Here is a 17,549-nt window from a genome sequence, read left to right as displayed (position 1 = left end):
GAACATACTCATCTTCGACTCCCGTCCATCATGCTTTCTCCTTTTCTTTTTTTTTTTTCCTTTCTTCTTCTTTTTCCTCTCCCTTCACCTTCCCTTACCTCTCCCACCTACTCCTTTTATTACCGTACTTTGATCAACCGTAATTATACTATAGTCATCATCACACTTTGTTGCTCAGACTAGTCTCCTAAACAGAGACTATATTGTCATATGTTCCTGTTTCTGTTTGCTTGTTAAAAGAATATGTTATACTGTAATGCGTTGTAGCTTGTAAAATGTAAAAATTCAATAAAATAAGAATTAAAAAAAACATGTTGAACAGCAATCACCCCAAACAATGGCATCAGGGTGCGTGCTACTTGGGTAAGGTGAATAGTATGGGCTTATTATGTATATAATCTTTGTCTTGCCACCTGCCTGCTAAAGCAGTTTTATAAGATGTCTATGACTATTTTTACACTTTGCTTGATGCTATTTGTGTACTATTATAAGATGTCCCACCTGATATAGACTAATAGGTGGTTCATTCACTAGTCAATTATCCTCCCATACTCTCCTCCATTTAGCAATGTTTTTATGGCTCTCCCAATTCTCCACCTTATGTGATGTATTTATATACTTAACTGTCTTTCATATATGATGAATAAATATGAACTATTTTTATCTACTTGTGGGACTTTTTTGTTTATTCTTTACAGTAGTGCAAGTTTCACTTTTATATGTTTACACTGATGCTATATGTCCTGTCATTTGTAATGAGCAATTATGAACAAGCACAATACATGGCTTTCATGGTCCACAGTCCAGAAACGTAACAAGGCCAGGTGCTAGTTCCAAACCAATTTTGCTGACCCAGTTCCAACACCATGCAGGGCCCATTTACCTTCTCTGGATCCTCCTCTCTGAACCATTACTCACCACCATCTTCACCAGGTTAAGGTGTTGCTTCCTCCTCTCATCCTCGTCCCTTATTTCATGGGCGTTAGGTGAAGCACTGTCATGCACTTTTACAATTAATGGGTCTGGATCAGAGGAGCCACACAGCAGAGGAACTGCTTTTCTGTCTCCTGTAGCAAGTATCCCACTGAATAGCTCCCCACCATCACCAACAGGGAAGCATTGCCAGCAAAAGTGCACCATTATTGTTACTCCGCTGCTGTTAGGTTGAGTAACACACTGTCTGTTTAATCTGGTGGTTTGTCTCTTTATTAATCTGTATAGTGGCTTAAAAGACCAGCTACTCAGAAAAGTCTCTGTGCATTTCAGCCATTCTTATGTTGCAAAAAACAACCTGATCATTTTGCAGCAACAAAATGGTCTGCCTTTGCACTTCTTTATCTGCGATGTTAAAACTCCACATTAAGGGCCCGTGCACAGAGTGAACGCGAGCGCATTTTAACATAATACACGTGTATAGAATACACGTGTAAAAATAACACTCCCATTGACTTCAATAAAAAATTTTACACGTGTAAAAAACGCGTCAAAATACGCATCAAAATACGCATCACGTTTTTTGGCGCGTATTTTGACGCTTTTTTTACACGTGTAAAAAATTTCATTGAAGTCAATGGCAGTGTTATTTTTACACACTTATTCTATACACGTGTATTATGCTAAAATGCGTTCGCGTTAACTCCATGTGCATGGGCCCTAAGGGTATGTTCACATTGAGGAAAAGGTAGTGGAAACCTTTTCCGCTGTGTGAACATTCTCCTCTGCTCACCGCGACGGAATGCCGATGAAGCATCAGCATTTCGTCGCGCCATCCTGCTCCTGTGTAGGCCCGAATGAATGGGCCTACACTGGAGTGTGTCTTGAGCCTCAGCCGCGGAATCCATGGCAAGATGGGGCAAAATTTTGTGCGCCCCACTTTTCAGTTTTTTTATTTGTTAAAAAGTTTAAAATATCCAATAAATTTCGTTCCACTTCACAATCGTGTCCCACTTGTTGTTGATTCTTCCCCCCAAAATTCAAATTTTATACCTTTATGTTTAAAGCCTGAAATGTGGCAAAAGGTTGAAAAGTTCAAGGGGGCCGAACAATATCGCAAGGCACTGTAAAGCCAAAATGGGGGAATCCTTCCTTGTCCCCCAAAGGGAAGAAAAATTGCAATATTATAGGGTAGGTTGTATACCCAGTTTACAGCAGTAGCAGCAAGTGTACCCAGGTGGCCTCTGCCCTTTCCCAATCCATCTCACTCAGCCAGCTCTCCACCTCTGCGAGTGCTACAGCTACAAGCGTCGAGAGTAAAAGCATGATCAGCCAGTATAGTATCTGGAACAAAGAAATGTAGGGCAATTTTATCTCAGAAAAGGCTATATTTTATGTATTTTGAGGAATATCTTTAAGCATTCACTTTACTATATGTAACTGGGAAAGTCTATCTGAAAAACTGACAATGATAAAGGAGAAGCAAGGGCACTAATCCTTGAATATTTCAAACCTTCAATAAAGTAGATAAAATATAGAAGAAAAGCTCGATATACTGCTGTCTAATAGTAACGATACGGTCTCTCCCCATTGGTGTTGGAAAAGTGATCTATTGGTGGACATATCAGATGTGAATATTTAGGACAACACAATGCCCATTGGGATACATTTATTAAAGCAAAACAAAAATCGGCATCTAAGGCGAAATAGAATTAGGCTAAAGCCCCACCGTGTTAATGCGCAGTGTTTTTGCAAAATTGCTGCACAAATTTTTTATGCCCTTTACCGTACCTGCAAAGTAAATGAGATTCTGGCTAATCCCATCAGTCATTGCAGAAAAAAATAAGCTGCAAAAAAGCTGGCGTTTTCTCTATAGGTTTAATAAATCCACAGATAAAAACTCAGCAAAAACTTAATGGAAAATGCTCTGAAAAAAACATGATGCATTACGTGGGGCCTTAGCCATAACGTTTTGGACCGGTCTAGTTGAAGTCCTTACTTGAACCTAGTAGATCTTTTGTGGCAGGACCTCAAATCTCTGAGTGTGTCTGAAAGCAGTCCTGTAGTGGATTAAAATTCCTCAAGAGTAATATGAGAGACTGACAGCAGATTAGAAGAACGACGGGGCAACCAGTTATAAGTGTAGGAGGGCATTTACTTTCTCACATGCGTGATATTCAGGCATTGAGTAATTTCCAGTATAGATGAAGTAATCATTCAAAAAGGTTATATATTTCTTCAAGGTCATTTCGTTAAATAATATAAATTGTAAAAAGATTATAAACCATTTAGTAGTGATGACTGTATTAAATATATACAACAGACCTCAAGGGGGAAGATACTTTTTATATAGTCATTTAAAAAAACTTACATAGGCAACAAACAATAAGTTATATGAAGAACACCATCAGCCCATTGACTCCCGACAAACGCTAGTACATGCCTAAGGCTTGTTTTTACACATATATAGATAATTCTGATACTTCCCGGTAAGATAATAGCCGCTTAGCACAGATTATATGGATGGAGACAATGGAATGAATCTTATAAGAATGCAATGAGGCAATCATTGCTCTGCTGGAGAGAAGGGGAAAGGAGGGATTCTAAAGCTGGTGTGAAGTGGTGAGAGATCACATATCAAACACTGACGTCCAAAGATAAACTATCCACAGGAGCAGCTTGGCACCTGCTGCCTGTACTGACAAACACCCCAACCTATTTGGGTCATAGCTTTTTATGTTTTCAGTTACTATGTTCAGTGTTCGAGGTATTGTGCACATCCCTACAATTCTTTCTTTAGCTTTCTTGTATTTAATAATGCCCTTTCAAAAACAATTTCCAGCTATATCAGAAATTGTGCCATTATCACACACACACAGTCATTGCCACACTGGCGTTCCAAGAGCCCACCAGTACGTATTTTCCGGCGTATAAGACGACTTTAACCCCCAAAACTCTTCTGAAAAGTTGGGGGTCGTCTTATACGCCGGGTATACGGTGGGGCAGGGGGTGGAGGAACGGACGAGCCTCCGGCAGAACCAGCGTTAATTGGCCGAATGCTGTACATTGGCCAATCAACGCTGGTCAATGCATTCCTATGAGAAAAATTCAGCTCCCTCGTAACAGCAAGCTGCCAGCTCTCCCGACTAGCAAAGACGAGCCTGCTGCAGAACCAGTGTTGATTTGCCGAATTCTATACACTGTATAGCATTCGGCCAATCAACGCTGGTTCTGAATCGAATATTTACTGCAAATAGCTAGTAGTATTCAATCGAGTACGAATATTTCGAATACCGTAGTATTCGATCGAATACCTACTCGATCGAATACTACTCGCTCATCTCTAGTGGCTAGAGGATAAGTTCCTAAAATTGGAAAACCTCTTTAAAAAAAATCCGGGATCCTCTTTTTAATCCTTTTGGTGATTCCCAGTCCTCACCACACTGTGCCTTTGTAGTCTGAAATACCTCATTTTGTCTTCGCTGCACAAGTCAAAAGTATGGGAAATGTCTTACTAAAGCGCTGTGTGCATGAAGTAGTTTGAGAAGCTGGTGGACATTTTACAGAAATGAAGTGGAGGCTGGGAATCAAAGAAACCATACTATATAGATCAAATCCTCTCAAATCTGACATATGTTACCTGAAATGTTTGGTTACAAACAATATCCATTAATCGATTCATTTATTGATGTATTGCAGGATATCCAGAACCTGAGATTACATGGTATAAAGATGATGAAGAAATGGATCGATATTGTGGTTTGCCAAAATATGAAATATTTCGTAATGGAAAGCGCCACACGTTACAGATTTATAAGTGTGTTCTGAAACAATATGTGAATCCCCAATTACTATACAATACACATGTATATATTGTACACGTAATTCATTTATTTGTTTTGTTTCAGGTGCACTGAAGAAGATGCTGCAATTTATCAAGCGTCAGCCAGGAATAACAAAGGTATTGTGTCCTGTTCTGGAGTATTAGAGGTTGGAACCATGACCGAATACAAAATTCACCAAAGGTGGTTTGCAAAACTGAAGAGAAAAGCAGAAGCCAAAATGCGTGAAATTGAGCAGAGTAGAAGAAAAGTTAGGGAAAATCTTGATGAAAGTGAAAAATTGAGGGCACTGAGTCCTGAAAGGATTCAAAGAAAAAGGAGATTCTCATCAGAAAATAAAGATGCAAAAACAGAACCAAAGGAAAAAGATGAGTCCATTAAGGTTCATGTTCCAGATCCTACATCTAGGCTTCAAGATGAAGTTGCAAACACAAAGGAGCAACCACATAATGTGGTCAATGGCTTCCATGTGATGGAAACAGAACAAATGGAAGAGGTAACCACCAATGGTTATGCTGTTCCAGAAAATATAGAAGAAAATGGTAAAGAATTCCTTGCATATGTCTATGAAACAGTGGAAGTCATAACGAAAAAATCAACACCAAAGGAATCTTATGCAAAGAAGAAGAAAAAAGAGGATGAGCCTCCTATAAGTACAGCAGACTTAACAAAAGAGGAGACAAAACAGGGGACTGCCAAGAAATCAGAAGGCATAAGTCCTGCTCCTAGAAGATCCCGATTTGGTAAGGATGTTGCCAAGACACATGTAGAAGAAAAGATGGAGGTTCAGACATCACCAGTTTCAGTGAATAAACGATTTGCACCTTCCATCCTCTCTAACAAATCAGCTAAATCAACTGTAACAAAAGATCTAAATAAAATAAAAGATAATATTGTGCCTAGTAAGAAGGCAGATGATTCTTCCATTCCAAAACCTGGTCATCTACAAAGTAAGGATGACGTCAAATTTTCCTTGAAGGATTTGTATTTTGAGGACTCTCCATCACAAGCAGAAAGTGCATCATCAATTGACCAAGTCAAGAAGACAAAAAACGAAGTTCAGCCAGATGTGAGCCCCACAAATCCATCAGTTCAAGGACAAATAAAAGTACCAAAAGCAGCCCCAAGGCGTACAAAAGAGCAAAGAGAACTATCTGTTGGGCGCAAACCTCCTCCAACAACAACTACAAAGAATGAGTTTCCTTCAAGTAAACCAGTTTCAAACCTTGATCAGCGGGTACCTGACCCTAAGCCAAAGTGTGAACCACCAAAACCTGTCGTAGATAACTCAACAGTTTCATCTGCAGCTGCATTTGGCACTATAAGTGATGCTCCTGAGCAAAAGCTAAAGAAAGTAGAATCAGAAGTGATAGTTGCCCCTTCATCTTCTGACATAAAATTACAAAAGACTAATATGGGTGAACGTTCAAGTCCAGAAGAAAGACATGAACTTGAACATGAAGGACAGGAAGGCTCTGAGAATAACAGGATATCCTCAGAAGACCCCAATGAAGTAAGTTTATTTTCTTGTTTGCTTGCCTCATACATAAAATCTTTCCACCTTACTAAGAACACAGACAGTACCTAATTATAGTCGAGACTCTCATATGTTTGGATACAGTCCTATAACCAACCCATCATGACATATTTACTGTCTGTTCCAAATACTATCTTCCAACTACGTCCTTTTGTATAAAATCACATCTCAAGTGTCATGTGTCATTGGTTTATTGACAGACATTTGGTGAAAGACTCTTCTCACACCAGTTTGCACCATTTATTTACTTTGATAATGTTTGAATATTAAGACTAAGGGCTAAGGGCTCGTTTACATCTGCGCCCGGGAGTCCGTTTTGCAGGTTTCCGTTTCCTGCACAAAACTGAGCAGGAGACGGAAAGCTGCAGGACTCTTTCAAACCCATTCATTTGAATGGGTTTGAAAGGTGTCCGGCCGTGAGCGCTGGTGAGCGTTTTATGCTCTCCGCCGCGAAACCGTTTTTTTTTAAAACGGACACAGAGTCGGACATGCAGTATTCTGTGTCTAGTTTAAAAAAAGCGGTTTTGCCGTGGAGAGCATAAAACGCTGACTGGCGCTCACAGTCGGACTCGGTATGACAGGTTTCCATCTTCTGCATGCAGAAGACGCAAACCTGAGAATGGACTGCAGAACGCTAGTGTGAACCCAGCGTAAGGTCCCTTATAGTGAAACGCAGTTACAAAATGCTGCGAAAAAAGAATCCAGGGAACAGACATTCTTTTCATTTAGATTTTGCTACATTTTTCTATTTTGTTTTTCACCTATTAAGCACCTATAATTTATACCTATTAAATATATAACAAAAATTGGTTTTAAGTTGGAATTTTATTAAAAGTAATAGTTAAAGGGACTCTATCAGCAAATTTATGGGTTATGAGCTAAAGATATTCCTGAATAGCCTTTACATATCGGATAGCCTAATTTACATATCGATTACCAAGGTAATTTAAAAAAACGGGGGATCTTTTTACTCACTAATAGCAGCACCCAAATAGCCTTTTTAACCCCTTCCCGCCGATGGCATTTTTTGATTTTCGTTTTTCGTTTTTGACTCCCCTCCTTCTAAACCCCATAACTTTTTTATTTCTCCGCTCCCAGAGCCATATAAGGTCTTAATTTTTGCGGGGCAAATTTTTCTTCATGATACTACCATTAATTATTCTATATAATGTACTGGGAAGCAGGAAAAAAATTCAGAATGGGGTGGATTTGAAGAAAAAATGCATTTCTGCGACTTTCTTACGGGCTTTGGTTTTACAGCGTACACTGTGCAGCCAAAATGACATGTCCCCTATATTCTGTGTTTCGGTACGGTTCCAGGGATACCAAATTTATATGGTTTTATTTACATTTTGACCCCTAAAAAAAAATTCCAAAACTGCGTTAAAAAATTTTTTTTCTAAAAGTCGCCATATTCCGACGGCCGTAACTTTTTTATACGTAAGTGTACGGGGATGCATAGGGCGTCTTTTTTTGCGAGGCCGGGTGTACTTTTTAGTTCTACCATTTTCGGGAAATGTTATTGCTTTGATCCCTTTTTTTATTCAAATTTTTATCAAAATCAAAACCCTATGGCGTTTACCGACCTGGAAAAATATTTTTATAGATTTGTAGAGCGGGCGATTTCGGACATGGGGATACCTAACATGTATACATGTATATGTTTCACAGTTTTTAACTACTTTTATATGTGTTCTAGGGAAAGGGGGGTGATTTGAACTTTTAATACTTTTTATATTTTTTTTTTTTTTTTTTTTACTTTTTTTTTTTTTTGCATTTATTAGACCCCCTAGGGGTGTTGAACCCCAGGGGGTCCGATCACTAATGCAATGCATTACAATGCTAATGCATTGCAAAAAATCATCCTTTCTTTTGCAGGCTGCATAGACCAGCCTGCAAAAGAGAGGATTTGCAGACAAGCCTGGGAGCCTGTACAAGGCTCCCGGCTGTCATGGCAATGGGACGTCGGCCCTGGAGCATGCTCCAGGAGCCGGCGATCCCGGGCAAAATGGCGGCACCCATGCGCCGCCGGGAAAATGGCGCCTCCGGCGCCTTTGACCGCGGCGCCGGAGGGGTTAATGCCAAATCTGCTGATAGAGCCCCTGTAATAAAACACAGAAATTATATAGCTCAGAAATTATATAGCTAACTTAATAGGTATTCCCCTAAACCCTATATATTTCCTGAAAGCAGACAATGCTATTATTGCAGGTGTCTTGGCATGCGGTAAGTGTCGGACTGTGGTGCCTATGGCCCACCCGTAAAATTATTTCTGCAGGCCCACTATATGGCTACATGCAATTAATATTTGACACTCGTTTTCAAACTCCTAAAACTTCATCAACATATATTTATTTTTCAAAAGTAACTTGCTGCCAAGCCCCTGCCTCTGATTGTTTCTGCCCTGGGGATCGATCTGTAGCCTGCGGCCTAGTTGTTGCCTTGAACTAGAACTCTTTTAGATCTGTGAGCCAGGGATATATGGGCACATATAAGCAGTCTTCAGGCAGCAGCAAGATGATTGGTTATTCAGTCCCTACATTGTGAGAAGATGAGGCCCAAGGATGAAGGGTACTGTTTATGGTAACAGCCAGTAAGTAAAAAATTAGAAATCATTATTATTTTGATGAGGCTTGTGATGGGTATTGACATGGTGGCCATTTTAGGTATTACTGATGGTATTGCTGTTAGGAGCCCTAGATATTAATGGATGTTTCCAATGGATACTCTCCACTGTTGCTTACTGGGACCTATGTATGTTGACTTAGGTGAAACAAATTGACCCCTATGTCCATGATTTGTAAACAGTGCCATGTTCATTTCACAAAACTGAAACAGCTTAGTCCCTATTTTGATGATGGACACCCCTGCCCTCTAGCCTGTACAAGGCTCCCGGCTGTCATGGCAATGGGACGTCGGCCCTGGAGCATGCTCCAGGAGCCGGCGATCCCGGGCAAAATGGCGGCACCCATGCGCCGCCGGGAAAATGGCGCCTCCGGCGCCTTTGACCGCCGCGCCGGAGGGGTTAATGCCAAATCTGCTGATAGAGCCCCTGTAATAAAACACAGAAATTATATAGCTCAGAAATTATATAGCTAACTTAATAGGTATTCCCCTAAACCCTATATATTTCCTGAAAGCAGACAATGCTATTATTGCAGGTGTCTTGGCATGCGGTAAGTGTCGGACTGTGGTGCCTATGGCCCACCCGTAAAATTATTTAGGGCTCCAGACAAGGTCCCACACACTTATAAATTACTTTATAGGTGTGCCAGCCGTTTGCAGCATGAGTTGATAAAACAGCCATTTACTGTGCTATAAGGTACTGATGTTTCCAGAATATGAGTACAGCTAGATTATATTTGCCTTTATTATATTGGATGATCACTGATGGAGCAAGGGGCTTTATTTGGGTCCACTTGAAAGAACAGTACTGTATATTGTATGCACCACTTGAAGGGACAATAAACTTTGTGGGCGATACCTTTGGACTGGGCCCATTAAAGTGTTAAAATGGACCTGTTGCTATCTGTATATATAATATATAGTCTCACTTGTCATCTTCACTATCACCACACTATGCTATTAATATTAAAAAAATGTTTTGTACCATCTAAAGCAAAAATAATTATAAAAGTCAAATGCAGTTAAAAACAATTAAAAGTTACATTACATGGGGTGGGGGGCACAGTACTGAGCTAGTTGCATTTCTGCTTTAATGTCTTTCTCACTTATAAACAAATATGTGGCAATCACAGAGCAAGTATACTATCTGCTTAATAAGATCATGTTACTCCATCCCCTGGAGTCATATCCCTGGTCCCTCCACACAGGCTGACGTGAAAGCTGCAAATACTTGCATCTTTTATTTCAACCTAGTCTAGCTCAGGCTACTGTCTAGCTAAAGCATAAGTTAGTAAAAAAAATTATCACATCTTACCAATCCCAGCCTTTCCTGTTCCATGACTTAATGGGTTCCCCCTGGTCTCATCTTCTTAGGACACAGGAAATAACTGGTAGGCCAATGAGTGGCCATGGTGGTGACCTGGCTCAGTAAGTGATTGGTTGAGCAGTCATGTCTACCAGGAAATAGAAACCGGGAAATAGAAAAGGTCGCAGGAGTTGGGAGGGGTCAGAATCATAAGGAAATATTGTGTAATTTTCCAACACCATTCCAAGCCATTTATAAATAAGATTTATGGGTTGGAAGACCCCATGAATATGATCTTCTTCTTAATAAATTAGATAGAACATTTGCCATATTTCATGTTATCAGCTAAGACACTAGAAAGCTTCTTCTCATGGATGGAAATATCTGCAGAGTCTCATTGCTTGTCATAGATACGACTTCAAAGACATATGAAATACAGCACAGTGTCCCAAAACTGTACTAGATATGTACAGTGTATGTTAATAGGAACAGGTGTAAACATGAGTTGTTTCCATTGAGAATGCCAATGGGAATCACTTAGTCACTCACTAGGTCATTGTGCAGAACTGCACAGTCTCTTTGTTGTCTTTCACTCTTTGTAACGTCTCCTTTTTGTAGGTTTTAGGCTGAAGCCCCACATTGCAAAAGCGCAACATTTTTAGGGTTCATTCATACGGAGGCAAATGGTGAGGAATTTGGTGTGGAATTTCAGCACTGAAGAAAAAAGCTTCCCATTGACTTCAATGGCTTTGTTTTCAGCGCTGAAATTCCACACCAAATTCTTCACCATTTTCCTCCGTGTGAATGGACCCTTACTGCTGCAGAAACGCTGTGGCAGGACAGGCTGAGTTTTTGTTTTCCCAGGTAATCACATCAACACATTGCAAAAAAAAAAAAAAAATCTGCAGAGGAAAAACTGCGTTTGCAGCATGTTTTTAATACCTGCGAAAATTCAGTTATTTTCCAAATAGGTAGAATATGAGCAGAAAGTCCACAGAGTAAAACCCAGCATAAATGTGATTGAAAACATAGCGGGGAAAAAAACATGATAATTTCCCACTGCATTTTTTTTCTGCAGCACTTTTTTTGCTGCTTTTTGCTACCTAGCACCTTAACCTTAAACTAATTCCAATTCTGTGCAGGAACAGCCTGGAAGATGAAAACTAGGGAAAAATATATTGCTTTTAGAGACAACTCTGCATATAGTTTTATAACAATCCAATATGAAAATATATGCTCTGTTTTATACATTTGAGTAGTTTTATAACTGAAGACCCCCTTTACAGTGACACATATAACAACACATATATCTGGTGGCCCATTGGATGCTTTGTTTCAGTGCTAGAAGGTTTAGATTTGGGGTAATCCCTGTTATTGACAGACACTTCAATATTAAATTGGTTTTCTGCTTAGACTCCTATATATCCTCTAAATAAATCTGTGTAGAAACTGAAAATGCAAGGAAATAGAAGTATAAACCATAAAAATCAATAGGCCACCTGTGTAATACATGAATCTCTAAATTAATTCAGAATTCTATAATGGACTTATTTCAATTGTACAATATTTGCAATTATATTTTTCTATATTACTTTAAGGACTTCACCCCATCATAAAAATGAATCCTTAGGACATGTAGCCTGTGGGTTAGCTCCCAGAAATACTTCTAAATGCCAGACAACTAAAGTCATGTAAGTGGAGGCCATCTATCTCTTGGAGTGACTGCTAGGCTCATACCAGATCAAACATAAATGCACTTGAAAGAGAGCAGGTGGTACCATGTTTCATTTTGCTTTCTGCTGCAATAGTTTTTCTTATGTCCTCCAACAGTTTCCATAAACATATCCAAGGTCAAGACGAGACTCTATCTCCTACTTGTATAGGGCACCTATAAATTATACTTCAAGTCTGCTTTTGGTGCAGTTGACTTGAGCAATATCCAGTACTGGAATAGACCACCCAATAAAATGGTCACTGAAAAGATTTTGAAAAACCAAGATGAATCAAGCGAGTGAAGAATAAGGCTCTGTTCACATCTGCATAATGTTTACTAATGTAGTTGGCAACAGTAATGCAGTGCCTTATCCATTACATGTGGGACACCAGTGGTGCCCAGCAGACCACACTGATGTATAATGTGGTCCTTTGGGTTCTAGCAGGTTGTCTGATGTTTTAACAGAAAAGATAGCTTTGGAGCACCCGTAATATTTCTTTACAAGATGGGATCTACAATGGAGGCTCCTAACAGCTGTTTACAACACTCTAATAGACTAATAATTGAGTAATTAATTGATAATACGTCTACTCTGACATACAGTTAGGTCCAGAAATATTTGGACTCAATATTCATGATTTGTGCTCCGCAGCCTCCACATTGAATTTTAAATGAAACAACTGAGATGCAATAGAAGTGCGTACTTTCAGTAAAGGGTTGAACAAAAACATCATGTAAAATGTTTAGGAATTGCAATCATTTTTTTACAAAGTCTCCTCATTTCAGGGGCTCATAACTAACTGGACAAAAAATATTACCTTTTCAATACGTTGTAGAGAATCCTTTGCATGCAGTGACTGTCTGACGTATAGAATCCATGGACATCACCAAATGTTGGGTTTGCTCCTTGGTGATGCTTTGCTAGGACTTTACTGCCGCTGTCTTCAGTTTTTGCTTGTTTGTGGGTCTTTCTGCCTTAAGTTTTGTCTTAAGCAGGTGATAGGCATGCTCGATCGAATGATTGATTCGGTCGTTGCACTATGTTTTGGATCATTGTTCATCTGAATTGTGAAGTGCCGTCCAATAAACCTTTCTGCATGTGGTTGAATGTAAGCAGAAAGTGAATCCTAATACACTTCAGAAGTCATCTGGCTGCTTCTGTGCTCTGTCACATCATCATTAAATACTAATGACCCAGTGCCATAGAAAGCCATGCATATCCATGTCATCACACTGCCCCCACCATGTTTTTCAGAGTATGTGTGAGATGTTCCAAGCCTTCTCCATTCTTCTTCTTCCCATCATTCTGGTACAGTTTCATCCAAAGAATGCCATTTCAGAACTGAGCTAGCTTAATGACTAATCTGGCCTTTCTCTTTTTGAGGCTGATTAATAGTTTGCACATTGTGCTGAACCCTTTATATTTGCTCTTATGAAGCCTTAAATTTACTGATACACCCACTTCCTGGAGAGTGTTGTTCACTTGGGTGGATATTGCGAAGGAAACTACGATCATCTACCACTGTTGTCTTCTGTGGGCGTCAAGACACTTTTGAATTCCCGAGCTCTCCTACGCCCTTTTTTTTACCCTAATTTTGGAAACTGTTGATTTGGCCACTTCTCACATTTACGCTTCCCTGACAGAGACGTTGTCTGGAAGGGAGCATATATTGTTCTAAAATCTCTATACATTGCTCAGCATTGATATTGCTATAAAAAAAAGATATGTAAACTGTCCATGCCATAGGCACTAATACAACCCCATAACAGCAGAGATGCTTGCTTCTGAACTGTGCGCTGAGAAGTTGGTTGGTTCTTCTCCTCTGCTTTGCATATAGAATTTCAAATTTTGATTTATCTGACCACAAACAAAACATTTTCCCATTTTGCCTTAGACTATTTCAAATGAGCTTTGCCCAAGACAAGACGGCAGTGTTTCTGGATTGTGATACAGGTTCATCTTTGCATGATACAGCCTTAACTTGCATTTATAGATTGCATGGCAAAGTGTGCTACCAGACAGTGATTTATGAACATATTCTTGAGCCCATGCAGTGATTTACATTACGCAAAGGGTCTTGTCCCTTGTGCATATGGATTTCTCCAGATTTTCAGAATCTTTTGCTGACGCTGTAGCTTCAATGTCTTTGCCAATTTACCGATTCATGTTGAGGAATATTTTTCTCACAATCATGAAACACTGACCATCTTTGCTTCTGAGACTCTACCCCCCTAATATGCTTTTTTATCCACAGTCATGTGACTTAATTGAAAATTAACCCTCCAACTCTTTCTCATTAGTACCACTTACTTTTTCAGCCTTTTATTAACCCTGTCCCAACTTTTTTTGAGATATTTTTCTGCCATCAGTTTCTAAATGAGCTTGTTTTTTGTTTGTTTTCTCCAAATGAAATGGAAAAATCTCTCTGTTTTATGTCTTCTGATTATGGGGATAATGTCACCCCTTAAGGAGAGACCACTTTTTCAGGTGTGTGGAGACATATACAGCCATAGTTGCTCCACTGCAAAGGAACATGGGAAGAATATGCTAATCTGTCTCCCAAGATGTAAACAGTGAGACAGTGCCTCTGTTATGCCGCCTCTATGGGAAGCACCCTGAGCATCATGCCCGACTTTCCCAGAAGTCTTTACTGCATAATGCGGGGTCATAACCAAATAAGTTTCTTAGCTATGGACAGCACCGTTTCTGTCTGGGTGGACTTCATCAGCGCAGCCTAGAGAGAACTGATTTGGTAGAAGTGAGAGGCTGACAGACCAGATTATGGGGATAATGTCACTCCCCATAATCCCCATAATCTGGTCTCTCAGCCTCTCACTTCTACCAAATCAGTTCTCTTTAGGCTGCGCTGATGAAGTCCACCCAGACAGAAATGGTGCCGTCCGTAGCTGAGAAACTGATTTGGTTATAACCCCGCATTATGCAGTAAAGACTTCTGGGAAAGTCGAGCATGATGTTCAGGGTGCTTCCCATAGAGGGCGGCATAACAGAGGCACTGTCTCCCTGTTTACATCTTGGGAGACAGATTTGCATATTCTTCCCATTATGTCTTCTGATAAGAGAACTATGTTGTATTGTGAATATAATATGATTATATCAATGCATTCTTGTTTTCTTAAGATTTTATACAACATCCCAACCTTTTTGGATGTGGGGTTGTATAAATGCACTCTATAATACATTAAGTAACTCGGAAGCAAGCCATTTTAAATTCTTATTTATACAGAGATTATTTGCAAATGATGAGTAAATCTAAGCGGAGTGCGGCAGTAAAGTTGAAAAGCCTTGGTACTCTGCTGGTCCTAAATACAGAAGATGACCTCATTCTCAGCTGCGCAGAATGTTGACACTGATTAGTCATTTCCATTTTTGGATTTACCCTACTAAACACATACACAGTAAAAGCAGCAAGTGATTTCATCATCTTTAACAGAAGAAAATAAACAAAACCCATCAGCATGCATGGAAATCTGGCAGGAATAGTAGGAACATGTCATAAAACAAGATATCATTGTACGTCAAAGCAACCTTGTGTCAATGATATTAAAAGACACACTAAAGACTGTTTTCTTTTCCAGTGAATGTTCAAAGCTATCAAGGAATGGACAGAATTTAAGGTCTCTGTTTGGGTTTATTTTGTTGACAACCTGCAGGCATTGTTGAAGTATCACATTATAGAACAAACCATGTGTCTATATGCTTATCTGGAATATGGTATATTTAAATATGTTAGATTTGTTGCAAAAATTTATGTTGCTCCTACAGTGTGTCACACATATTCCAGTGTAAGACATATGGGTGTCTTACACTGCTATTCAAGTAATAACAAGCAATGTTTCCTTCATCAGGCATTATTAATAGAGATGAGCGAACACTAAAATGTTCGAGGTTCGAAATTCGATTCGAACAGCCGCTCACTGTTCGAGTGTTCGAATGGGTTTCGAACCCCATTATAGTCTATGGGGAACATAAACTCGTTAAGGGGGAAACCCAAATTCGTGTCTGGAGGGTCACCAAGTCCACTATGACACCCCAGGAAATGATACCAACACCCTGGAATGACACTGGGACAGCAGGGGAAGCATGTCTGGGGGCATAAAAGTCACTTTATTTCATGGAAATCCCTGTCAGTTTGCGATTTTCGCAAGCTAACTTTTCCCCATAGAAATGCATTGGCCAGTGCTGATTGGCCAGAGTACGGAACTCGACCAATCAGCGCTGGCTCTGCTGGAGGAGGCGGAGTCTAAGATCGCTCCACACCAGTCTCCATTCAGGTCCGACCTTAGACTCCGCCTCCTCCGGCAGAGCCAGCGCTGATTGGCCGAAGGCTGGCCAATGCATTCCTATGCGAATGCAGACTTAGCAGTGCTGAGTCAGTTTTGCTCAACTACACATCTGATGCACACTCGGCACTGCTACATCAGATGTAGCAATCTGATGTAGCAGAGCCGAGGGTGCACTAGAACCCCTGTGCAAACTCAGTTCACGCTAATAGAATGCATTGGCCAGCGCTGATTGGCCAATGCATTCTATTAGCCCGATGAAGTAGAGCTGAATGTGTGTGCTAAGCACACACATTCAGCACTGCTTCATCACGCCAATACAATGCATTAGCCAGTGCTGATTGGCCAGAGTACGGAATTCGGCCAATCAGCGCTGGCTCTGCTGGAGGAGGCGGAGTCTAATGTCGGACCTGAATGGAGACTGGTGTGGAGCGATCTTAGACTCCGCCTCCTCCAGCAGAGCCAGCGCTGATTGGCCGAATTCCGTACTCTGGCCAATCAGCGCTGGCCAATGCATTCTATTAGCTTGATGAAGCAGAGTGTGCACAAGGGTTCAAGCGCACCCTCGGCTCTGATGTAGCAGAGCTGAGGGTGCACAAGGGTTCAAGTGCACCCTCGGCTCTCCTACATCAGAGCCGAGGGTGCGCTTGAACCCTTGTGCAGCCTCGGCTCTGCTACATCAGAGCCGAGGGTGCGCTTGAACCCTTGTGCACACTCTGCTTCATCAAGCTAATAGAATGCATTGGCCAGCACTGATTGGCCAGAGTACGGAATTCGGCCAATCAGCGCTGGCCAATGCATCCCTATGGGAAAAAGTTTATCTCACAAAAATCACAATTACACACCCGATAGAGCCCCAAAAAGTTATTTTTAATAACATTCCCCCCTAAATAAAGGTTATCCCTAGCTATCCCTGCCTGTACAGCTATCCCTGTCTCATAGTCACAAAGTTCACATTCTCATATGACCCGGATTTGTAATCCACTATTCGTCTAAAATGGAGGTCACCTGATTTCGGCAGCCAATGACTTTTTCCAATTTTTTTCAATGCCCCCGGTGTCGTAGTTCCTGTCCCACCTCCCCTGCGCTGTTATTGGTGCAAAAAAGGCGCCAGGGAAGGTGGGAGGGGAATCGAATTTTGGCGCACTTTACCACGTGGTGTTCGATTCGATTCGAACATGGCGAACACCCTGATATCCGATCGAACATGTGTTCGATAGAACACTGTTCGCTCATCTCTAATTATTAATTGAAGCTGTTCAGATGATGGTGTGGTGGCAGCAGTGCTAT

At 40.6% G+C, this 17,549-nt stretch overlaps 1 protein-coding gene across 1 annotated transcript in view; it reads left to right on the top strand.

Moving 5' to 3' along the window:
- ALPK3 (alpha kinase 3) overlaps nt 1–17,549 on the top strand; it is an 86,742-nt gene that overhangs the window by 38,865 nt on the left and 30,328 nt on the right. The window contains exons 4-5 of the mRNA XM_075273755.1: nt 4,633–4,750; nt 4,842–6,288. Of these exons, the coding sequence (XP_075129856.1) occupies nt 4,633–4,750; nt 4,842–6,288 (1,565 nt within the window). The remainder of the gene's footprint in view (nt 1–4,632; nt 4,751–4,841; nt 6,289–17,549) is intronic.

This window comes from Leptodactylus fuscus, chromosome 5, assembly GCF_031893055.1.
Source record: "Leptodactylus fuscus isolate aLepFus1 chromosome 5, aLepFus1.hap2, whole genome shotgun sequence".
Classification (NCBI taxonomy): Eukaryota; Metazoa; Chordata; class Amphibia; order Anura; family Leptodactylidae; genus Leptodactylus; species Leptodactylus fuscus.
This window is presented reverse-complemented; position numbering and strand designations above follow the sequence as displayed.